General features: G+C 40.5%; 1 protein-coding gene across 2 annotated transcripts in view; it reads left to right on the top strand.

Annotated features, from left to right (window-relative positions):
- LOC133484850 (protein phosphatase 3 catalytic subunit alpha-like) overlaps positions 1 to 25,844 on the top strand; it is a 48,116-nt gene extending 22,272 nt beyond the window's left edge. The window contains exons 4-14 of one of the 2 annotated variants that reach the window (XM_061787977.1): positions 2,548 to 2,659; positions 7,623 to 7,768; positions 10,044 to 10,183; positions 11,044 to 11,121; positions 13,981 to 14,075; positions 14,182 to 14,307; positions 15,897 to 15,974; positions 16,075 to 16,159; positions 16,633 to 16,730; positions 17,414 to 17,461; positions 23,702 to 25,844. In XM_061787977.1, coding sequence (XP_061643961.1) covers positions 2,548 to 2,659; positions 7,623 to 7,768; positions 10,044 to 10,183; positions 11,044 to 11,121; positions 13,981 to 14,075; positions 14,182 to 14,307; positions 15,897 to 15,974; positions 16,075 to 16,159; positions 16,633 to 16,730; positions 17,414 to 17,461; positions 23,702 to 23,880 — 1,185 coding nt within the window. In that variant the 3' untranslated portion in view covers positions 23,881 to 25,844. The remainder of the gene's footprint in view (positions 1 to 2,547; positions 2,660 to 7,622; positions 7,769 to 10,043; positions 10,184 to 11,043; positions 11,122 to 13,980; positions 14,076 to 14,181; positions 14,308 to 15,896; positions 15,975 to 16,074; positions 16,160 to 16,632; positions 16,731 to 17,413; positions 17,462 to 23,701) is intronic. The other variant, XM_061787979.1, reaches the window with a different exon arrangement.
- Positions 25,845 to 26,131: the final 287 nt, after the last annotated feature.

Raw genomic sequence — 26,131 nt, 5'->3', positions numbered from 1 at the left:
TTCTGGGGGCAACAATGGACAAAACAAAACTAAAAACAGGTTGTCTTGAATGAGAAGATGAGCATTTATTTGTACTATTGAAATAATATTATATACAACATAAATAGTTAAAAATGAAAAAGCTAAATTTGTATCAAACACATTTATTTGCCCACTGCCAATCATTACAGGGTGGTGCTGGGGTGCAGACTAAATTTAGTCGAAAATGAGCAAATTGTCTTTTTTTAGGGTTTCTTTCAGTTTTGTTTTGGCTTTGGGGAAATAAATTTGTTTGAAAATATATAAATAATATCTTGGTAACAATAATCTTGTAATGCTAAAATAAAACTAAATAACAATGTGTAGTGGAGACAACGTTCCCATCAAAGCCAATGCATGTATGTTGACACAAAGCATTTCTCAACCAATTTTCATGATGTTAACTTTTTATTTTTTTTTGTCAATGTCAAAGCATGTGCTATTAATAGTGAACATTTGAAAAAAAGAGCCCAAAAAATATTCGTACCTATGAAAGGTTATTCCCAGTTTGGCATTCTCTTGTTGTGATTGTACGGCGTATGTGCATTCTGTAACCGTTTTCAACACAACGTGCAGTCATCTTTGTTATTTATGTTTTCATACCATCCACAAACATGGAATGCACCGACTCTTTGGCCCTACTAGCTTAGCGTCGCCTTAGGCACTAGGCACGCAACTCAAAGGGACACGTTATATCTACCTATTGATAATATCTATGAGCCATGCGTTTAACAAGCTTTATTCCGGTGTCTGGTTTCTCAGCGTTCAGTTTTTTTACGTCGTGTCATTTGTAAACTTAGGTTTTAAAAGTAGAATGTCATTAAAACGTATGGAGTACAAATTACAGCTATTTGTGTTTAAAAAGTAAGGAGTAAAAGTGAAAAGCCACCAGAAAAATTATTACTCAAGTACAGATACCTGAAAAATCAACTTAAAAGTAATAGTAACGACGTACTTCCCACCTCTGCGAATAACGGCCTTTATTCATAGATTAACCATTACTATACCAAAACTATGACCCAAAAACCCTTTAATAGCATTTCAAACACTTATAAACATCACTAAACATTACTGTCCTTAGAAATTACAATAAACTGCTTCCAGCTAAGCATGCGCATATACAATGTGCAGTACCTATACATACACGTCAACAATAATGATGATGATGATGATGAATAACTGTCATGTTGCAGTCCGGTGTAAAGCAATGAACATTGGACTGTTCGTCAAAGTGCAGGAGTTACATACATCGATGGCTCTGACGCTCCTGGGGCAGCCTGGGCTAGTGGAAAACGCTGCTGCATCATTGGCCGAGGTTTTGTAGAACGGCCAGCACTTCGGTGTTTATTGACATGACACCACTTGGATGCATGCATCCACCGGTGGTCGTTGAAAGGTTTAGTGACGTTCCACTGAGCTGTTGTTACGGATTCCACTGGTTTTGATGCTGTGTTTAGTCCTAGTTTGGCAAAACTATTCAGATAATGCAGTAAAGTTCTGTGTTGGCACATTTGGCACAGTATTTATTTTCACTGGAGGAATGATGTACTGGTCTCCTCACACTAAATTACTGAACTTGAAACTGGTTTGTTTTTGTTTTTTATTAACATAGTGGACAGCTGCAGAGGGTGACGAACAAAACATATGCAACACCTCACTCACAGAGCCCCCAATTCAACTAATTAGTGCATTCATTTTCAACAACACTGTGTAGAACCAGCCAAATTCCATTGTTTAATCTATTTTTATTTTACTGTGTAAAATAATCATAATTAAAAGTACTTGAGATTATTGCTGAACTTGAACATGTTTGCCATGCAGCTGCCATACATAGATCAAGTGAGCGTGTTCAACATCCCCATACGCTGTTTATTGAGATTTTGCTGCAAAAAAAATAGGAAATGATTGGATTGGGCATTTGTCTATGTACAATAGTTGCTAATGCATGAAGGTATTTCTGTGATCGCATTGTCTGACTGAAGTGAGCCGTGATGAGATGAGTGTTACGTCATTGACAGTTTAGAGGGAGGTGAGCAATATTTAGTCCACCTTTGTTACACTCATCAAGAGCAGATAGAAATCATGTAGAGCAGTTACTTTGAAGATATCAGCTGGGACAATATTTATTCTGGATTCAATTTATTTTAGTTACAATTTGAGTTTAATTTGCTTTGTTTCAGTTGATTTAGACGTATTACTCCAAATAGGCCATTGCTATAGGAACATGGCCGCCATATGAATTCCAAGACTAAATAGGCAACCATTCATTATGGATATGATTGTACAAAAACATAACATAATTACTTGACCATACAAAATGTATGTATTTTGGTTGCTTTTTTTGTTGTGAAAATATTCCACCATAATCCTAGTACTGTAGTTAATGCAGCACAGATACATTGACATGTTGTCAGGAATTACTTTGAACAATAATGTATCGATACCTATATCTACACACATACTGTATGTATGCACACATTGTGTCATTAATTTTCTTCTAATTTTCTCTCTTCCCCGCTGAACATTTAGTGTGTGTTGTACTTGTGGTCACTGAAAATCCTCTACCCAAAGACTCTATTTCTTCTACGGGGAAACCATGAATGTAGACATCTGACGGAATATTTCACCTTCAAACAAGAATGTGAGTAACTCATTTGTTCCCTCTAAATGTCACTTGTGCTTTCTTCTTTTGTGTCATTGCCACTTGTGCAGTGTGATTTCTTAGTCAAAAGTTATTCAGTAAAGCAACAGAAAATTCTTCAGTGTTGCATTTTATTGATTATTTTATTGAAATATAATTTGGCAGCACAGTCCTCCAGAGGTTCGTGCATGTTCCGGGTTCAAATATAGAATTGAGAGTTTGCATGGGGGTATGCTAGCTTCCTTCCAAAAACATGCATGTTAGGTTCATTAAAGACTTTAAAATTCCCCAGAGGTGTGAATGTGCGTGTGAAAGTTTGTTTTGACTATATGCGCCCTGCGATTGGCTGGCAACCAGTCTATCTCTCGCTCAAAGGTCAGCTGGGATTGGCTGCAGCTCACCATTGACCCTTTGTATGGATTATTTAATTTGGTTACATTATTTTGACACAGTTCTGAGCTTCTGGATTTGAATCTCAGCTCTGGCCTTTCTGTGTGCAGTTTTCATTTTCTTCCCATGGTTTTGTGGGTTTTCTCCTCTAACACCAGCCTCCTCCCACAGAGTCTAAATTACATCTATACTGTAAGTTTGTCTGTGTGCCCTCTGATTGGCTGCTGAGTAGTCCAAGGTGTACCCTGCCTCATGCCCCAAAATCAGATGGGATAGGCTCCAGCTCACCTGCAATCCTGATGATGACAAGTTCTGTAGGTAATGGATAGATTGACTCAGAGAATCTTATTAGCAGACAAAAATGTTCAGAAGTTATTATTGGGGACCATTAGTTTTGTTGTTGAAGCAATTATTCAATGACTAGCCATATGACTAGAATGTCACTCATTTGAGCATATACAGTACTCTACCTCTGCCAGGCCACACTTGTGGAGTTTTGTATTTGTATTGGTTTGTCCATTAATTCATTAAGTTAGCAGGCTGCTTCCTGGTGAATGGCGAAAAGCTGCCTGGAGCGAATATAATTCTGGTGGTGCATTGTTTCATTTGTGCCAGAATTACTCAAGTGGTAAATATAAAGTCTTGTATCTGCACAGCTATAAATTCCATCCTTTGTGCTTCTCCTATTAAGTCACTTTTTGACTATGTCAAAATGACTACTGTAAAAAAAACAAAAACGTAATTAAAACAGCAAAGCTGGTGGAGACTTACGCACAGTACTGTTCATAGCACTGCAATCTGCAATAATCGGAAACGATGCAATGATATGCAATTATCTATGCAATTATATGCCTCTTGCGGTCATTATCTTTGCCCCACGAAATGAGAACTGCTGATTTGGCTCAGTAGGATTGTTCAAGAACTAAAATTTTTCCCACAATTTGAACCTATTTCCAGGTGTTTTAATAAAATGGCTGTGACATAATTTGCTTGTGTCAAAATACACAAAAGTTGAATAGTTATAGCAAATGTTACGCACCCTATTTCTTGTCTTGCTGAAATTAGCCTATTTCAAGGCCTTCTGCCCTGATTTATGCAAGTGAGGGACTGTATACAGTACAGTACCTCGCTCCATAATCTGCTGGGCCAATGTCGAGTCTTTTGTTACCATAACAACCAGGGACGGAGCCCTGACTACAGTGGCTTCTACTTGCGTGTGCAAAACCCTGAGTGGAAAAAAAGGCGAGCCCTCACAAAGACAATAAAATTGTTTTTACTCATGGAGGCACCACTTGATACACTCTGTATGTGGCGTATACACACATCACCAAACTCAAATACAATACAGTGCTATTTTTTGTGATTAAAAATGTCTTTTGGGGTGGCTGGAATGGATTCAATGGGTTTCAATTCATTTTAATTAATTAATTGATTTGAGTAAATTGAGTTACGAGTTTGTTCATGGATTAAATTACAGTGGACCCCCACGTACCACGTACTCGCAGTTCAGCACCTGTGGATTTGCATATTTTTTGTCTCTTTTTCTTCCAATTTTTTTCATTTTTTCCCCACTCTTGTTTATTCAATAAAAATGTTTATTGGCGGTTTATCCCTGCTTATTCAAGATTGTTTTGGGTGAATTAAAAAAAAATTACATATATTGCTAGTGCAATTATATTATCTGCAGACTTTCACTCTTTGCAATCTGGCCCAGTCCCTATTACCCACGAATAGCGGGGGTCCACTGTAAAATATAAAGTCGAGGTTCCATTGTACTTTGGTTGTTTATTTCACACTTGATGGGTTGGTTTTCACTTCAGATGCCCAACTATCGGTAGACAAACAATAAAAGTCTATTTTTGCATATTTTCCCTTTAAATCTCATTTCCCTTGAGGGAGATGGCGCATCAATGAATAGTGTCTTTACACATAAAGTATAGTCACTAAGTATTTTTTTTGGGGGGGGGATTAAAGTTATAATCTGCGATTTCTGGCGCCCCCTATTGCTGGAATCCAGCATTACAACAAAGCAGTCCGTCGCTTCAATGTGACGTAGGCTGTGCCGAGTCCAACTGTCCCCGTCTCCCGCTCTCCCAACACCTCGCGGGTGAATATACACAAACGTTGTGTATAATAGAGCTGTTGAAACCTGCGAGGTGTAAATAAAACGGGCGAAAGAAACTGTCAACAGTTCAATATCCAGCGTACAAATATGTTTTCTAACCAATGTGGTGTTACAGGACCTGTTAAAAGTCGAGACATACACATAAATATCCAGGTTCCCCCTAAACCATTCAAATAACACGTTACACTTACATTAGAAAGTAAACATATTATTGTGTTTTATAACAATACTTAACTATATTTATAATGTTCCGGTGGATAAAAAAGCAAAGCATCGAGTCAAAACATACACGTATACGTACGTATACGTACGTACGTTTGTGCCTCTCATCGGCCGTTCAAATAAGGGAGCATCTTTTAAAATACTGTATCGCTCCCACATCCTTATTCTGTAGCAACGAGCTTCTTCCGACTATTAGTCTATCTTTTTATGGTTTCAAATGTGATTAAGTACAACATACTGTTTGTGCAGCATCAAACGCGCATCCACATATCCAATGGCTCAATGTAGGGGATCGTGGACATGGAAGACATTTTTCGCCTGTTGTCCTGCTCTTCTTCCTCTTTTCCCACCTCGATCATGTTTTTCATGTCATGTCTCCGGACCTCAGCTGTATGTTACCCGCGATCGATGTCCGTAGGGAGATTCAGGATTCATTTATGGCAATTTGTATTATTGTTTTGGTTTAAACAGTAATTATTGAATGACTATTTTATGCTACAGAAATGCAAAACAATATTTTTTGTAAGCGTTATACAACTACCCTCTGCCCATTGCTATGCAAAACGCTTCATTTCCTTCTACGTCATTTTCAGTGCGCCACCAACTGGGCCAGCGTGGGAAATGAATCGGGCATTCACTAAATATATATCCATCCATCCATTTTCTGTACCACTTTATCCTCACAAGGGTCGCGGGCATGCTGGAGCCTATCCCAGCTATCTTCGGGCAAGAGGCGGGGTACACCCTGAGCTGGTTGCCAGCCAATCACAGGGCACATAGAAACAAACCACCATTCTCACTCACATTCACACCTACGGGCAATTTAGAGTCTTCAATGAACCTACCATGCATGTTTTTGGGATGTGGGAGTGTCCCGAGAAAACCCAGGAAGGCACAGGAAGAACATCCAAACTCCACACAGGCGGGGCCGGGAATAGAACCCGGATCTTCAGAACTATTGGTTTGGGTGATTACTTATTTTTTTTAACAACAACAAAAAAAGCTGTGGATTCCAGCTTTAAGTGCATGACATCTCCCCTTTCTTCGAGTATGTTTCATATTCCAGTCTTTCTTTCATCTCGTCCTTTCATTGCGTTCCCAAATAGTCTCTGAGCCTCCTCTCTGACTGTTCTGCCTGTGAATCCTGTCAGAGAGCGGGTGATTAGCTACAAATTAATTTGGCCCTCAATGATTGGCTCAGGGACTTCCTCCTCTGTGTCTGATTGGCCAGGGGACGAGGACGCTAATTTCCCATGGTGCTCCTGGCGAATAGTGGTCGCCCTCAATTACCATCTGCTGCATGTGTGTCTGTGTGCGTTTGTGTAAGTGTCCTCAGAAATGTTTGTGTGCATGTGTGTGTGTGCATGTGTTTGCTCCTGTGACAAAGAGAGAGAGAAAGAGAAAGAGAGAGAGAGAGAGTGAACAAGAAAAAGAGGAAGAGCTGACACTTGGCAATAATGATCTCTTGTTATACACAAGGCACATGGAGAGGTTGACAATGACACTTCTGCCAGACACACACACACACACACACACACACACCTCAAGGCTCGAACAAATGCTACACTGTTCCAATACTTGCCTTGATTAGAGTACGTCTCCTGTGCTCAACCGCTCCCTTTTCCTTCAACTTGCCGCAAATGTTGCCCCATCTTTTCTTCTCTCTTGTATCATTTCCAAACGCCCTCTTTCTCTCTTCATTAAATTATTATCCTGCTATTCTCTCATCCAAAACCCACCCCACTATTCCTTTTCTTCATCTGTCTTTTTTTCATCTTTCCGCTATTTTAATCCCGTGATATTGCTTTTGTGTTGTCAGGGCCGTGTGTGAAATGTACTTTCAGGATGTGTCCTGTTGGATGTCGTAATACTGCTGCCAAATCAAAGGCATTTAAAAAAAAAAAAAAAAGAACAAAACAATTTGCCTCACGGTGTCTCTATGATGCTTCATGTTCATATTTGGGTCAGATTTTTACAGACACAGAAGGAAAGACTTGAAAGCATATAATACACCTATGCTATGCCTATTGTTTCATCCATGCATAAATAAAGCACTAATAAAAGTCACATAACACTTTCAGTCCCAGCTTTGATCTTTCAACGTATTCTATACCTTTGTTTGAATCCAATACGAAACACTCAGCGTGACAAACTGGCTGTTCAAAGCACAATAAAAATACATTTGGAGCCTCTCTCTTTCTCAACTTGTGTCCAATCTTCCCGCAGGTAAGATCAAGTATTCGGAGCAGGTGTATGACTCCTGCATGGAGGCGTTTGATTGCCTGCCCCTGGCAGCCTTGATGAACCAACAATTTCTCTGCGTGCATGGGGGCCTTTCACCGGAGATCCACACACTGGACGACATCAAAAAGGTACACACGTCCACACCTCCAGAAACACCTTTGAGTTGACCTCACTCTGCGTCGTTAGGATCAGTTGCATAGATTTTTGTGATTCAAAAAAACAATTTAAGGTGATAACTACAAAAAACAGGAGGAATACACATATCCATTTTGGATACTGTTTTCTGAGCTTTGGTTACTCTCTCAGGGCCATATTGTCCTGTTCATGTGTACAGTAAGTCTGTTTTTTATGCACCTGATTTACGCACCTTCAAAGTACACGCATTCTGATTCTGATTCTCCTGTAATGACTTCAGACGCACCGTCTGAGCGCGGAGCACGGACACCGGGACAGCGAGGAAAACGCTTTAACATCCATAAAATCCAAAATATTGGGGCGATCATTCTAAGTGGTTGAAGTGGGTATAAACCGAGATGTCCACATAAATTTTGGTAACAATTGATTGGCGTTTTGTGACATTTAGTTTTTTCTTTAAAGTGAGCATATACAGTAGAGGAGCCTCCAAAAGGTCTCCTCTAGCAGGGTACACCCTTGCTAATCACAGGGCACCAATAGACTAGCAACCATTCACACTTGTATTCATACCTATGGACAATGTAGAGTCAATGAACCTAAAATGTTTTTCGGAATGCGGGAGGAAGCTGGAGTACCCGGAGAAAACCCATGCAAGCAGAGGTGAAACATGAAAACTCCACACAGAAACATCATAACAGTAAATATTTGTATGAAAAGGGCACGGTGAACGACTGGTTAGCACATCTGCCTCACAGTTCTGAGGACCGGGGTTCAAATCCCAGCCCCGCCTATGTGGAGGTTGCATGTTCTGCCCGTACCTGCGTGGGTTTTCTCCGGGTACTCCGGTTTCCTCCCACATCCCAAAAGAAAACATGCGTGGTAGGTTGATTGAAGACTCTAAATTGCTCGTAGGTGTGAATGTGAGTGCGAATGGCTGGCGACCAGTTCAGGGTGTACCCTGCCTCTCGCCCGAAGATAGCTGGGATGGATGGATTTGTATGAAAAACACATCTAGGCCATTCATATAAAACAATCAAATGAAAAACCATTCAGTACGGAGGAAATGGAGCATGTCTTCTTGTGTTGCTGGGCAAACTAACCTCGAAACTTTATATGCGTTATACTTTTTGATGCTATAAAATTACTTCACTTTACATTCGGCATGTTATATATTTGCAGCATCTTAAATCTTAATTGAAGTTATGTTGATTACATTTTAAACAAACACCTACTTTGAAGCTAACTGGTATCATAGCCAAGACCAGATTTTACTTAAGCAGGGGAATCAAAATAAAATTTCAAGAATGTCACATTTGGTTATGTTGATTACACCGCAAAACTATTTGGGACATTGGAAAAAAATGAAGGCTGATTTTAAATCTCCTGAAAGTGTTTAGCCTAGAAGATCTTTTTTTCTTTCTTTCATGAAATATTGCACTTTAAAGATAATTATGGACTTTTTATGTTACGCAAGCTAGCAGAAGTCCACATTTTCATATTCTCCATGTTTTTCACATCTTCACTTCTGTGTTGTGTATGCATGTTGTCTTATAAGCAGTGCTAAATAAAACACTAAATGCTGAATAAAACATCCATCCATCCATTTTCTGAGCCACTTCTCCTCACTAGGGTCGCGGGCGTGCTGGAGCCTATCCCAGCTGTCATCGGGCAGGAGGCGGGGTACACCCTGAACAGGTTGCCAGCCAATCGCAGGGCACATACAAACAAACGACCATTCGCACTCACATTCATGCCTACAGGCAATTTAGAGTCTCCAATTGAGGCATGTTTTTGGGATGTGGGGGGAAACCGGAGTGCCCGGAGAAAACCCACGCAGCCACAGGGAGAACATGCAAACTCCACACAGGCGGGGCCGGGGATTGAACCCGGGTCCTCAGAACTGTGAGGCTGACGCTCTAACCAGTCGCCCACCGTGCCGCCCTGAATAAAACAAAACAAACAAAATCCCACACGAGGGCGGAGACATCGTGAGAACACACTTCCTTATCATGGCAGTGTTTCCATAGAGAATCTACTGGTTTGCAATCATCTCGCTCCTGTGTGGTGGGGGTTGCCATGGTGATGATCTATGGTTTATGTGTGTATGTGTTTGCTTTTCTTTCCTGTGATTTACATGACATGTGCTGGTGCGTCTGTTTCTGTGTCATTTTAAAAAAAATAAAAAATGCGTGTATTCCTCACAGCCTTCACATGTATTAGACTTACACGATGTCCATTGTGTTTTTGTGTGTCGATTGTGTGTCCTAGTTGGACCGATTCAAGGAGCCTCCGGCGTTTGGGCCCATGTGTGACTTGTTGTGGGCAGACCCACTTGAAGACTTTGGCAATGAGAAGACCCAAGAGTACTTTGGACATAACACAGTCAGAGGCTGCTCTTATTTCTATAGGTAAAACCAAAAGAACCCCCCACCCCCCAATGATGTTTCAATTGTTATGACTTGAATTTACAAATCAGAAGTCTCATACATTTAAGGCGGACTTCAAGCTATTGGTTTGGGACCATATAGTGATGAAAAGAGAGTGAATCCTTCTGTGATCCAAGATCCAATAACCATCACTAGGATTAGCGCCCGAGACACAAAATCTTGGCCCGTTCACACACACATGGACACACAACAGAGAGACAGACACACTGTTATGAGATTAATCACATAAACACAGCTCGTTCGCAAACACATGCACCCAGTTCTGTTTCGCCATGAAACGATATCCCACAATCCCAAGGGAAGCTGCACGGGTCTGTTGCTATGACGACTGGCTACCCCTGCCAGATACAGAGCGATATTATAGATACAGTGAGAGAAGAGGGAGAACAACATAGGAGAAACGCATGATGGTGTTGGTGGTCAGGAGAGGAGATAAAAGATGCACATAAAACTGTCAAGATGGAGAAATCTAAAGAGACAAGATGCACTTTGTAGAGGAATGAAGCTCCCTTTCTATGTGTAGTGCTGTTCAAGGTGTAGAAATTGTTAGTATGACATGTTATTTCTGGCAAAGGCCATGATTTTCTCAAAGTTTAGTATAAGCTATTGTATTAATGACATTGTGACATTGGGATAGCATCCATGGGCTCAGTCGCATTAGGGCTGCCTTGAACCCCGTCCAGGTTTTACATACTGTATTTCTATTGCTCGTAGAGTTGGTCAAACTGATCTGTGTGGTGTGCATTATATTTTATGGTGGTGTCAAGGCTTTTGTTCAAATTCACTGACTTTCATTTACACCTCGCCTTTTGCTCTTCCAGTTACCCGGCAGTGTGTGAGTTTTTACAGACCAACAATTTGCTTTCGATCATCAGAGCGCATGAAGCACAGGATGCTGGGTAAGCTGACCGCAGAATGTGTGATTCTGCATTTTACGGTTTAAAAGCTAAATTTACCACAATATTGTCTTCGTTCTTTTTTTTTCTTTTTTACTTATTTATTATTTTTTTTAACCTGTCCCGTTCAGCTGCATGGCCTCACAGAATGGTGGATCTGTATGCCTTTTGTGCTGGAACAGTTTTGCTGTGCAACAGGGGAGTTTGAAATACTCCCTCTGCTTATTTTTAAAATTTTTCATTATTCTGCTATTTATTGAAAATGCAGCCGGACAGAAAAGGGTTTTAGGGGACACACAGAGGGACAGAACGGACAAGGGTGCGAACCACAGCAGAACAATAGTTAGTCTAGATATTTGTTACTTGTAACAATACAAGTAACGTTACAACAGTCAAATCGAGTTCTTATTTGTGTATGGGGGGGGGGGGGGGGGGGGGGTTGTGGCTGACACCCGGTGAGGACATGCAACAACTAAGAACCTGTGAGTTGATATCTTAATATAACCTAAGCGAGCCCATGTTAAGCACCCGTCGCGAGCAATGACGGGCAAGGGCGCCAGGAGAGGGAAGAGAAAGGCGAAGATCTAAGGGGGCGAGGGGGGGGTGCGGGCATTTCCCCACGGCCCGCGGCACATTTTCTTCTTTCGACATTCAGGAAAATGCAGTACTTTGTAAAAGTCCGAGGCCACCGTTAGATGATTTGTGCATGGATGATGACAAACAAATGGGCAGTGCCATTGTGACTCTGGACATCATAGGGATGAGAAATGTTGAAAATAAATTAATTCATCCAGAGCCTCACCAAAATTACCTCACGCAGCTTCAGCTGTACATGTAGCGCTTTTGACTTTCTATTACTATCTATTACTATCACTATTTCCAATATTATTGTTGTAATCATGTTTCCTCTTCGCAGTTACTGGTATTTTCTGTGGTGGCCTCACGCAAAATAAGACAAATAAAATATCAAAACACACTTGTGCAGTTAATGCCTTTGATCAAGTGTGGGGAACCGACACGCAGTGAGGCATATACATGAGCATTTGATCCTTGATGCAATTCAAAAAAACAAAACCTTTAACACAAAAATTCTTGATGTAATTGTTGTATTTTGTTTCATCGTTGAATCATCTTTTTAAAATTAATTTGTTATGGTTCTCATAGGTCTTTAAATGGCACCTGATAAGTACAGGGCTCAACACCTGTTTTAGATGCCCGCTAAGCTGAGGTCTCATGAGATCTATGGAGAAACGCACTTAAACTTAAAAAAAACACGCGGCTGTTCTCACTCTCTCGCTGTTAAAAAACTGGGGGCCTATCATATGACATCACTTAAAGGAAACGAAAACAAGAAGACTCTTGTTCCCACAGTTCTCCAAATAAGAGGCTTAACGTGCTGTTTATTTCTCACTCTCTTTTGAAGTTTACTGCAAAACTTACACATAAAACGAAAGAGAATTAAACATTGTATATTTAAACACAAACAATTTCAACCAGACCTTAGAATTTTGTGTGAAGAAAGTCCACTGAACACCATAAAATGGCTCACGGAAATTAGTATCAATGTTTTGCTAGTTATAAATCATAGGAACAGTGCACACGACTATAATCATATGCGGCATATACTCTCTCTGCCATGTCGGGAAAACAAGAAGGACTATTACTTGAGCTTGAGAGTTGGGACCCTTCTCTGACTCTTTTATTTTTATTTTATTAATTTTTTTCTAAATGCTAAGTGCTGCCCAGCATGTTGCAGCACAGTGAGGTTGTACACTGAAGGTGCGCAATTATAAATTTGGACTTGAAGAAATATTTAAAAAGTTGTTAACTAATATGGAATTGCTCATATGTCCCAAAATTTCTGTAAGGTTTTTGTTCGTCAGAATTATTAAAAATTTGAGATACAGTTCTCCCTCGTTTATCGCGGCGTTAGGTTCCTGACCACCCCAGCAATAGATGAAATAGAGTTAGGGTTCGTCACGTCCCCATATATATTTTTTATTATTTATACTACATATTTTAAAGCCATATGAACCTCCCCAGACTTTTCCCCACACTCCTATTAACCTTTATACACGATCCTCTTCAACACCTTTTAAACTCTTAAACATAGAGTAATACAAAGTAGTACAGTACAATATATACATTTTATATCTCATAAAATGTGTTTAAATTATTATTATATTTTTACAGTTTTAATGTTTTAGGTTAGGAAGAGTTTATTTTACCACAAAAAATAAATAAATTACATCATACACTCAAAATCCCACAATATGGCAAATTATGCACAATATGAATATGAAAAAAAAAAATCCACAATGCACTGAATCCGCAATTGGTGAGTCAGGACATAGGGAGGGAACACTGTATGGGGGGGGCGTGAAAGATGAACCGTGATGTAGCGGAGGGAACAGTCTATGTCAAAATGATTTCTGTGAAAAAAGTCATTAAAACAGCAAAGTCTGTGGATTTTAACCTCAGTGCGCTTTGTTCACAAGTGAACGTGTATTTACTGTATACTACACTGACCGACAATCATGAGATAAAGTGGAAATATCCACAGTTATGTGGGGTGTACACTACATTAAGAAAATAGAGTAGGGTCAAAACATTTTGCTGACCCATAAATCCCCCAGGCATCTGTTATCTGAGAAAATCTGCTCTTTGTTCAGTTTGGTGAACCCATTAGTAACATTTGTCTCCCATCAACTGTCTAGTTGGGTTGTGGTCCATGGGTCTTAATATTTCTGCAATTCATGGTTCATACACTTTAATAAGGAAAGAAAGTCACTTCACACATGGAATATTTTAGAAACAATATTGACCCTACAAACCTATAACTCTATGAAAATGTCCTTATAGGTACCGTATGTACAGAAAGAGTCAGACAACAGGTTTTCCTTCACTCATCACCATCTTCTCAGCTCCAAACTACCTGGATGTCTATAATAACAAAGGTTAATCTCACATGAATACAAATACACATTCACATCATGTACACATTTAATAGAATTAATACAAAGTAAGTCGAGATAAAGTGCTCGTGTGTGTTTGTGTTTCCAGCGGCGGTGCTGAAATACGAGAACAACGTAATGAACATCCGTCAGTTCAACTGCTCTCCTCACCCGTACTGGTTGCCTAACTTTATGGACGTCTTCACCTGGTCTCTGCCTTTTGTGGGGGAAAAGGGTATCACACGCGTGCACACATACAATCTAATGTTGCATATTTAATAAGGCACCCTTTGCAAAGAAATCACTTAATTCCTTACTCAACCAGGTTAGTGAAAGTTGTATATACGTCACAAAAAAGGACACCACTGTTATTTTGACATACTAAAGCACTAAATAGTCAAACAGATACATTGAGCAGGATTTTGCGAAAGAAATTTGGAGGGGGTGGTGCATTGAACAAGGAAGACCACATGAAATTTAGTTGAGGATCTCGATAAATGTGCGAATACACTAATGTATTCTCACTGCTGGAATCTCTATGACACTAATGCAATCATCCATCACCCACAAAATCGTGATGGCAAGGCGCTTCTGTTTATCATCCTTCATGAACCACGAAGTAGCCTGCTAACTAACAAGCATATAGACACACAAAAACAAATATAGCACTCCACATTTTTTGAGCCTTGGTCGAGGTCTAGTTATTGTTGGGTAGTTTTTAGTCATTGCAACTCACATACAGTATTTGATGAACACATCTTCGGAATCGTTCTACACAGTACAGTACAGTACATGCATACTTAAAAGGGATGTTCCATTCCATTATATTGTTCTGATGTCACTTCATGACACATAGCTATTATCTCAGCTTAAAAAGTGGCTAGCCTTGACTTAGAGGATTAGAGAATGGTGGGTGTACCGAGCTTAGTCGGATTTGTCCTTCACGAGGTGCTTCGTTTTGGGTGTATTTGATAGCTGGGATAGGCTCCAGCAGCCCACAACCCTAGTGGGGAGAAGCGGTAAAGAAAATGGATGGATGGATCAAGTGTTTTAGGTTAGGGTAAAAGTCCAGGTAGAAAAATTATGTTCCTTACGTCAGACTTAAAGGTCCTTTATTTTACCAAACCAACTTTTTCTAGTATTTGGGATGTTATATTGGCTCTATGGTGTCTTAGTAAACATGTAAAATATGAAATAAAATCGTTCACCCATTCCTCAGAAGCGATTTAAAAGACAATGATGTAGCAATATCTGAATTTGCAAGGCAGACAGTGACATAGACACAGAGCTCAAATTGCAAAGGCTCTCTCTATCTGTTTTCTGTTCGTGTTCAGCACATACAGTACATACCTACTGACTTGGCTTCTTTAGCTTTTATCTATCAATTATTAATGAATGAAATACTAATATCCAAAATAAAGGGATTGAGTCCGCTGAGGACGATGGTTCTACACGTCAGAAAATAAATTCATCCAAAACATTATTACCAGGTCAATATAATACCAACTTATCAACAAATGAATGTTGAATGCTGTCCATTTGTGTTCTAATCAACCTTAAGTTAAATAGGACCCAAAGCTCTAATTAGTTGTTACGCTGCGCCCACCTTTGACCGGTATGGTCCGGAGTCAGAGAACACACAGCACAGAGCCACAAAGGAGATATAAGAGTAGAAACTCTTGGGCGCATTGGGAGCAGCACTGAACAGTTAACGATTTCTGTCAATCCGCTACAGTATTGAATGCAAAGTGCTTAGCTTAAGTGATAAAATCATATCATAAAGTGATTTTGTAGTGAGCCTTGTATGAATATTTCTATTTATAGTGACAGAGATGCTGGTCAATGTCCTCAGTATCTGCTCTGATGACGAACTCATGAACGATGGCGATGAAATCTTCGATGGTAAGAACACTCAACACAGCCACTCGGGATATATAAAACACACACATTCCTGACTTTTAACAAGTAACATGTAATAACATGCCATTTGTCGCTTTTAAAGCAAGTGCAGCTGCAGCCAGGAAGGAGGTGATTAAGAACAAAATACGTGCCATCGGGAAGATGGCTAAAATGTTTTCAGTTCTACGGTGAGTTGACTTGAGAACGTATAATGTACTGTGTAAGTGTGAAAGTCTTAGGCCTTCATTTGATTGGTTATTTTGGCAATGGCGTAATGACCAGATATACTGTAGTTATTTTTCACTAACAACCAGAAGACACCAAAAAACAGAACTGAACTGTAAAAGGATAAAATATTTAGTGTGACAATCCCATTATGCTACACTTTTGTTTGTGACATGCATGGTTATACAGCGGAACCTATAAGGTCAATTACAATCCATTACAGGACACAGGTCGACCTCCGAATCGGATTAAATAGTTTCAGGTTCAAAGCATTGCCAGCACCAAACATTAAATATGAGCCATTTGACTGACAATGTGGACAGGTGTGCGCTCCTATTCTTAGCGTTTATCATCTCCTCCCCTCTTTGTCTGTGTGTGTCTCTCTCTCCCTCTCTTACACACACACACACACACACACACACACACTGACCCTCAGGGAGGAGAGCGAGAACGTGTTGACCCTGAAGGGACTGACCCCTACAGGTATGCTGCCAAGCGGAGTGCTGTCAGGGGGCAAACAGACTCTGCAGAGTGGTGAGTGTTTTACACAATCGCGAACACGCGCACACACACACACACACACACATTTGACTGTCAAACCTTACCCAGAGCTCTCCTCCAGACACACGGTAAAAAAAAAAAAAAAACACACACACACACGAGTAACTAGAAATACACTTTAAGCATATGCTCTGGACCACACTGCTGCTGTTTATCTCCTGTCATCTCTCTGCCCTACGGACTCATTCCCTGTCTCCACTTCACTTCACTGGTGCTGAGGATACCAACAGCCTGCTGGTTGTACGTGTGCGGTTGTGGTCTGAGACAGAGAGGGAAGAATAGCAGTGGTGAGGAGAGGAAGGGATAGTGTGTGAGTAAGCCAAATCTACTGCTAAGCCCAGGTGCGCTCTAACCTGCCTCAGCCTTGGCCTCAGTGTTGCTTTGCGGGCCTCACGTGGATTGTGCCTGAAACATGCTTTGGAGTCAAGAATCTGCGAGTTTCACACACGTTTACAACAGAGGGCCTGTATTTTCCATAAGCCTCCATGAGCCACAAACGCTATCATATCCAGAGACGTGTATCTGCACAGAAGCATGTTTCAGCCTTCACTCGTTTTTTTTTTTTTCTCCTTCATCTCCCTTCTCTGCTCTTTCGGAATCTCTCGTCTTTCTTCCTGTCCCCTCTTTCTCTTCTTATCTGTCTGACCATCATTCAGCTACCATTGAGGCCATAGAAGCCATCGAGACAGTTAAGGATGCTGAAGGTAAAGCCACTCATATCAGCGTGCCTGTGTGTGTGTGTGTGTGTGTGTGGGTGGGAGTGGGGGGGGGGGGGGGGTTGTGCGAGCAGCATGGCTGCGCTCTTTGCCACCCATGCTCATAAGTTCATAGATTTTCCTTACCCATAATGCACAGAGCTTTTCTCACAGCATCGGCTCTCACAACAAAGCCGATAACCATGGCTCGCTGCAGTCACCACATTAAAACATGTTCATATTCAAACACATACTCTTCATTTTTTTTATTTTTATTTTTTGGGTTAAACAACCAGCTACTTCACATCTTCCTCTCCCAGCATACATACAGTGTTCATAGTTTTGAAGCGCACACACACACATCAGAGATGCTGGGGTGTGGGTGCGTGTAAACATTGATGAGGGGGAATGGGGACAATTTGAACCCCTTGTTGTCTGCTATTCTTTTTTTTCCAGCAAATATGTTATAGGTGCTGTAGAAGGTGACCATGCAATCAATCTGTTTCCTCCTGTGAGCCAGCTGTGATGATAGAAATAAATTAGCTGTCACATGTATAATAGGATATACAGCATGTTTGCCCCCCCCCCCCACAAAAAAAATTTTTGATAAAAAAGCAACTAATTTAATGACATCTGCTTAAAGTCCCTGTAAAGTGAAATTATATCTTGTAAATTTGACACACCACGAAGAAGAGTGTTGCTAACAACCCTGCCAGATTTGTCTATGAAATAAGGCTTCAAAATGGTATCTTGCTCTTGAACGCTGTGGGCATGTTTGCTGAATACCCTGTAACCATGCCCCACACAACTGCCAATCAAATAACGTCTAGCATCTTTTTCATGCCTACACATTCCTACGTTTGAGCCATGAAAATTATCCACCTAATGCCTCCAGTGTCTGTAATATATTCCACCAGGTCATTTTTTGGGAGTGTAGGTGTAGCTACATAGCCAATTGCATGCTGTAGTGGTAGAAATGGGCCTAGTAATTATAAATAAGTAACTTGCAATTGCACCGGATAGCCACTGATGTGAATGAAGGTGGTCAACTTGGGATATTATGGGGAGGACGGGCTCATGCCGAATTGAAAGTGCGTCATCACTCGGCATTTAAGCCAAGCCCCAAAAAATCTGGAAAACTAAAATGGTGAAAAACAATTCTAACGCTATGGCTACACAAATCACTACTACATAATTCTCAAACATTTCATGTATTTAGCTCCAGTGCCACGGGAAAGTATTCACACCCGTTCACTTTTTCTACATTTCGCTATGTTACAGACTTATTCTGAAGCTGATTTGAGTATAGTTTTCTTTAAAAAATAATTTTACATAAAATATACCATAATGACAAAGTAAACACATATTTTCAGAAATTTGTGTAAATGTATAAAAAAATGTAAACGTTCAAACATAATAGGTACTTAAGTACATCCCCAATTCCAATGAAGTTGGGATGTTGTCCATCCATCCATCCATTCATTGTCTGAGCCGCTTATCCTCACTAGGGTCGCAGGAGTGCTGGAGCCTATTTCAGCCATCATGGGCAGGAGGCGGGGTACACCTTGAACTGGTTGCCAGCCAATCGCAGGGCACATATAAACAAACAACCATTCGCACTCACATTCACACCTGCAGGCAATTTAGAGTCTTCAATTAACCTTCCATGCAGGTTTTTGGGAGTGCCCGGAGAAAACCCACGCAGGCACGGGGAGAACATGCAAACTCCACACAGACGTGGCCGGGGATTGAACCCCGGTCCTCAGAACTGTGAGGCAGACGCTCTAACCAGTCGCCCGCCGTGCCGCCAAGTTGGGACGTTGTGTTAAACATAAATAAAAACAGAATACAATGATTTGCAAATCATGTTCAACCTATCCATCCATCCATTTTCTGAGCCGCTTCTCCTCACTAGGGTCACGGGCGTGCTGGAGCCTATCCCAGCTGTCATCGGGCAGGAGGCAGGGTACACCCTGAACTGGTTGCCAGGCAATCACAGGGCACATACTAACAAACAACCATTCGCACTCACATTCACACCTACGGGCAATTTAGAGTCTCCAATTAATGCATGTTTTTGGGATGTGGGAGTAAACCGGAGTGCCCGGACAAAACCCACACAGGTACGGGGAGAACATGCAAACTCCACACAGGCGGGACCGGGGATTGAACCCAGGTCCTCAGAACTGTGAGGCTGACGCTCTAACCAGTCAGGCCACCGTGCCGCCATGTTCAACCTATATTTAATTGAATACACTACAAAGACAAGATATTTAATGTTCAATGATAAACCTTCTTGTTTTTTAGCAAACAATCTTGAACTTAGAATTTTATGGCTGCAACACGTTCCAAATCATTGTATTCTGTTTTTATTTATGTTTAACGCAAGGTCCCAACTTCATTGGAATTGGGGTTGTATTTACACCCTTTGCTATGACACTCAAACTTAAGATCAGGTGCATCTGAATTGCACTGATCATCCTTGAGATGTTTCTACAATTTGGAGTCCACCTGTGATAAATTCAGTTCATTGAACATCATTTGGAATGGCATGCAACTGTCTATATAAGGTCTCATAGTTGGCAGTGCATATCAGAGCACAAACCAAGCAATGAAGTCTAAGGAATTGTCTGCAGACCTTGGAGACCGGATTGTACTGTGGTCTTGATTATTCGGAAATGTAAGAAGTTTGGAACCATCAGGACCCTTCATAGATCTGGCCATCCGACCAAGCTGAGTAACCGGGGAAGAAGGGCCTTGGTCAGAGAGGTGAACAAGAACCCTATGGTCACTAAGGCTCCAGTGTTCCCTTATGGAGGTAGAACCATCCAGAAGTTCAACCATTGCTAACGCACAAAACGAATAAGGCCTTTATGGTAGAGTGGCCAGACGGAAGCCACTTCTCACTAAAAGGCACATGGCGGCCTGCTTGGAGTTTGCCTAAAGGCACCTAAGGATTCTCAGACCTGCAGAAACAAAATTCTCTGGTCTGATGAAACCAAAATAGAACTTTTTGACCTGAATTGCAAGCATCATATCTGGAGAAGAAGAGGCACTGCTCATCACCTGGCTAACACCTTCCCTACTGTGAAGCATGGTGGTGGCAGCATCTTGTGGGCCTGTTTTTCTACTGCAGGAACAGGGCGACTAGTCCGCATAGCGGGTAAGATGACAGCTGCCGAATATAGCGAAATTATTCAAGAGGACTTGCTTCAGAGTGCTCTGGAACTCAGACTAGGGTATCGATTCACCTTCCAACTCGACAAGGACCCAAAGCACACAGCCAAGATAACAAAGGAGTGGCTTCAGGAGCAGCCTGTGAATGTCCTTGAGTTGCCCAGCCAGAGCCCGGAATCCAATCGAACATCTTTGGAAAGACCTAAAAATGTCTGTCCACCGATGCTGCCCATCCAACCGGACTGACCTTGAGAGGAGAAAATGCCCTAAAACAGGTGCGCCAAGCTCGTAGAGGCATACCGAAGAAGACTTGAGGCTGTGATTGCTGCCAAAGGTGCTTCAACAAAATATTAAGCCAAGGGTGTGAATACTTAGGTACCTATTATGTTTAAATGTCTACATTTTCAATAAATTTGGACAACTGTCTAAAAAAACGTTTTTACTTTGTCATTGTGGGATATTTTATGTAGATTTTTTAAAAACTACACTCAAATAAGCTTTAGAATAAGTCTGTAACATAGCAAAAAGTGGAAAAGGTGAAGGAGTGTGAATACTTTCTGGTGGCACTGTATTATCTTCAGACATGTATTATGTACAATATTTAGAAACAAATCTTGACATTCACTTTACAGGTTCTTTAAACATTCTTCATATAAAACTTACATCCAGTGATGATTTTGAAAACATCGATCAGTCTTATATCAGTCGCTTGTGGCTTGTTTTATGAAATACTTAATTGTAAAATTGTTTATTAAATCAACTGGGGGAAAAATCGAAACATGATATACGCAGTTGTTATCAGGCAGGGACGGTAAGCATTTAGTCATGAAGACAAAAAATGGCGCTCTATACTTCACTGCAGATCAGTTTGGCAAAATTTTGCCAAATGAAAGGTCTCAACCTTGTCACTCAGCAGACCTTTCAAAATGAACAAAAACTACCAAACAGATTGACCTCATGGCACTTGTATTTAATGTGTCAATATTTTTTGTGTATAGAGGCTTGGTTATTAAGTGCACGCTTTAATTAACTGCAATGTTTTGGCTTGTACAAACCAAAAATCATTGACTTCTGCGGAAAGCAATGGTTTGTATATCATTGGCATCGGGCCGAAACCTCCAATGTCAAAATTTGGTAGATTTCACATTTTTCACATTATTGGAAATGGCTTATTCTCTTTGACAATGCAGTTAATGGTTCAACAAATATGGTGTTTTTGTTTTTTGTTTTTTTTGGTCTCTTGAAAAGTGATGGTTTTGGAGATAAGAGGATTCCACCCGACGCCGGCGATATCAGTTTTTCAATTCAATGTTCAAATCAACCTTGAAATTAAATGCGGAATTTAATGCTTGTAACACAATCCAGTTGCGTCTGGACACAATCATCGGGAAATATTTGCAACGTTGATTCTTTGGTGCTCATTCACAAACAAATCTTCCAATAGTTTAAAGCGGAAATCTCTGAATTAAAAGCAAAGGAAAATACCAATATGTGCCTTTGGACCCGAAGGAAGCGCTCCATTTAGACCCCCAAGGGTCTTTGGCCCGCACCCCAAAAATGTGTACCTACTAAACAAAACACTGCTCCTTGATGGAAACAAGGCCAAAGAGACAGTGGCCACTTGGCAAATATAAATTAAGAAAGTAACCAGCTTAAAAAAAAGGTACATTTAATTTGGTGTGGGGGTTTGTTAGAAACCATGGCGTTATGGGTTACTCCAGAACATAATATTCTGAGTGCACGCACATCAGCTCATGTAGACCTAACTGTTGACCTGTGATTAATGATTTTAACAATCAAAAATCAATTTTGACTGTATGCTCAGTTCCACAACCAAAAAAAAGGTGAATGTACTAGTTTCATAGAATGTGTTGCAGGCATCAAATCCCTATGTCTCTTTGTGAAACGTACTATAATTGTTAATAATAATAGTTGAATGAAAATCCTTGCTCACACTGCCTTTTTGGACTTTGGATTTGTATATTTACTCTTGTCTGTTGCTTATCTGAACTAAAGCCCTTAATTTGTTCAAGTAAATAAATTATGGGTATTGCTTGTATTGTTTTGTTTGTTTGTTTGTTTTTGTACATAGACCCCTTAGCCCAGTGTTGGAAGTACACTGTGAAGCAGAATATTTATAAGTGGCTGCATGTTCGTAAAAAGTAGTGGCGGTCTTAAAAGTGGCGCTTTTCAAAGAGACTATCTGTCATCACATTTCAGTGTCAATGTTGTTTTCTTGCTTTAGTTCTATTTGATGATTTGATATGATGTTTTTATTTGCATATGTACTTATTACTACTATCACATTCCATCTAAACTGGGTCACTTAAGAAGCTACTAAAATGTGAAACGATATATACAGTTATGTACATGGATATATATATAGTGTATATAAACTGTTAAAACCATATGTTTACATGTAAACCTTTTTTCTTCTCACTGTCTGACATGAAATAAGATTAAACTTTTCCTGTTTTAGGTCAATTAGGATTTTTGCTAAATGCCAGAATAATGAGAGATGGATTTTTTTTTTTTTTAGGCAATTTTGCTTTTCTGCCAACTACATTTATGAGCATAAAGAGTGGAGCTTGAAGTGTTTCAGTTAGGCTTTGATAATGGAGTCAGCTATTTAAAGTAGTGAAATAAATAAAAACATGACTACACATTTGAGAGACGAAATGAATGACCACTTGTGTACAGCTGTGCTTTGTTTCATCTACACTCCCTCTTCAGGGCTTTGCTGATCTCGGATCAGTAGTTAGGTCCTCCAGCTAATCCAGGCTCAGCATTGAGAACAACAGATAAACACTGCCTGATGTTTGTAGATACTGCTATAAGAACATGTGCAGTGTGACCGAAATCTGTTTATCCAAACCCAAAGCTTCAGGGAGAAAGACAGAACCAAATTGTTTGCTTGTGCTGGCTGGTGTTCAATGAAAGCATTAAAAAGTTGAATTAGATTAGACTGAGACTTAAGATAGACTGACACACAGTCAAGGGCTTCATTCTTCTATCAAACGTCTGAATAATAACTGTGTTTGCACGTTTGTGTGGGGCTGCTTGTCTTTGCAGCCATCCGAGGCTTCTCCCCGCAGCATCGGATCAGCAGTTTCGAGGAGGCCAAAGGTCTGGACCGAATCAACGAGAGAATGCCGCCGCGACGTGACGCCATCAACAGTGTGGGGCTGTCAATGGGCCGAATGAATATGGGAGAGCCCAATGGGACCGATAGCAACAGCAATATACAGTGATGGATGCGTACTGTCACACGGCCGGATGCAGTTACAAAACCCTTATAATCACCATCCTTACTGATATCTGTACATAGACATACTCACTACGCAAATGCAGTATTTCAAACACTTGTCTCACACGCATACAAACACACAGACACGCTCACATGATTATATAGCCCTTCTCTCTGCTGTATGTAAAGGCATAAGTGTGGCCGGACTTGACCAAGGCGTCTCTTTTTAGAGAACAGCAACTCCCTTGTACCCGCACAACAAAGAGGACAGAAACTACTTGAAATGAGCAGAGCGGGAGTAGCTACTATTCACTGTGCATGTCGGAGCTCCCAGTGGGCGGACAGTCAGCGTCGTGCAGCTGTGTCGGTGGAATGTGTCGTGTTGACAAGGAGCGGGCGGGGTCAAGGTGCGGCCATCGGGGACGTCTTAAGATTCTCGTTCCCGTTCGCATCCAAAAACGAGAAGTGGAACCAAACTTACAACAGTATGGTTTTTTCAGTTTTTTTTTTAAAAAATAGAATTGCGAATATGCTTTAACAATGTTCATGTAGTTATATTTGACAAATGTGCCGTTCTTCACCAAGATGAAGATGTGTGGCTTCTCAAACAGAGTTGTGCAAAGATAATCGAAGCCGCAGACTGATCTGAGCCCTCGTCTGATATTGTGGGGCGTAGATTCCCGTTTGCTTTTGTAGCACAACACCTCCATTTTGAGTGGAGGCCCACTCGCCCCCTCTGGTCTCAGGCTAACTAGCTCTCGGGGAATAATAATAAAAAAAAAAAATCTGGAACAAGGCTGAAATAGGATTCTTGGAACGTTTATATTGCACACATGATGCAAGATGCAACTTAGCGGAAATGGAATGCTTTATGTATATGAGGGGACTGTGGTTGAAATGTGAAGTCATAGTTCATTAATTCCCTTTCCACAACCCTCTTGCTCCCAAATGGCAGTGATGGCCGACAATCTACGGCCTCAAAAGTAGGAAGTTATATTTTACAGGAGAAACACAATCTTAAGCTTTCAAGACGAGAAAGAAAATCAAAGGAAAAGTCTTTGTAAAGCATTCATATTAACGCATCGGTGCATGCAGAGTTAAGTTATTTGATAATGTGAATTATATTTGTGCTCTGTGTTTCACTATAGTCGGATTTTTTTCCCCTTCTGTTTTTCTGGCTGATATGAGCTGAGGAATATGAATAATTTATTTTGTACATAATGTTAAATCACTTTTTTTGTATTCACTTTGTGTTATATTATGTTGACTTTTCCTCCCAGTTCTTTTCATCACCCGCTTCCTGTTTCTTTTAGCGCTGTACAGAATGACAATACTGTACACTTCCAATCAAAAGTGTGGAGTTCACAGCTATTCCTCTGTTTCTTGGTCAATGTACAGGAATCGTTTGTAATGAAATACAAATGAGTATCGAATACCACGCTATATACAGAGGCACAGGCATTCAGGCAGCCAAAAGCATGATTGCATGATAAAAATAAGTAAATACATAAATTGCGCAGTTCATAGCTAAAAGCAGCAAGACACATTTGAACAGAATTAAGCCGGTTATGTTGCATTGACAATTTAAAGGCAAAAAATTTACTCTCATAAATATTGATTTTTCTTGTTATTTGATATTTATGGTTCTATGATTATTATATTTATTATGAACATTATTCTTAATATATAAGCTCTCGCTCACTGCAAGTTGCTCTTTATGTTGCGTTGCCCCTTGGTTGATCTTGTTGTGCTTTGGGAGAGGTGAAACCCCCCACCCCACCCCCTGGAAACCCGTGCCATAGCGACATGCCATGGTTCTCTCTCTCTCTCTCTCTCTCTCTCTCTCTCTCTCTCTCTCCCTCCCTGTCTCGCTCTTTTGGTTTCAACTCCCCATCCACTAACACTGTAAGCATGCCCCATGGGACGATCCACTTTTTTTACTCTTGAATAAAATATGCATGAACCTTTGGTATCGATACTGAGACTTTATTTCCTGGAGAACACCCCCAGCAACAACAGCACACACACACACACATATACTCTGAACATCCTTAAAAATATTACTTAACCACCATTCAGTCCTAAGAATGATCTAAGATTGTTTCCTCCATTGTATCCTGGAAATGAACATCTCCAATGGGGGAGACATCACGTTCACGTTCTGACATAAATCACTGAAAATTTGTAAGACACAAAATGTATTGGGATAAAACACGCGAGTGAAACCAAATAGCTGGTTACCTCACGTGAATAAC

Source organism: Phyllopteryx taeniolatus, chromosome 10 (assembly GCF_024500385.1).
Source record: "Phyllopteryx taeniolatus isolate TA_2022b chromosome 10, UOR_Ptae_1.2, whole genome shotgun sequence".
NCBI lineage: Eukaryota > Metazoa > Chordata > Actinopteri > Syngnathiformes > Syngnathidae > Phyllopteryx > Phyllopteryx taeniolatus.
The sequence above is the reverse complement of the archived record's forward strand: the minus strand, read 5'-3'. Positions and strand labels throughout refer to the sequence as shown.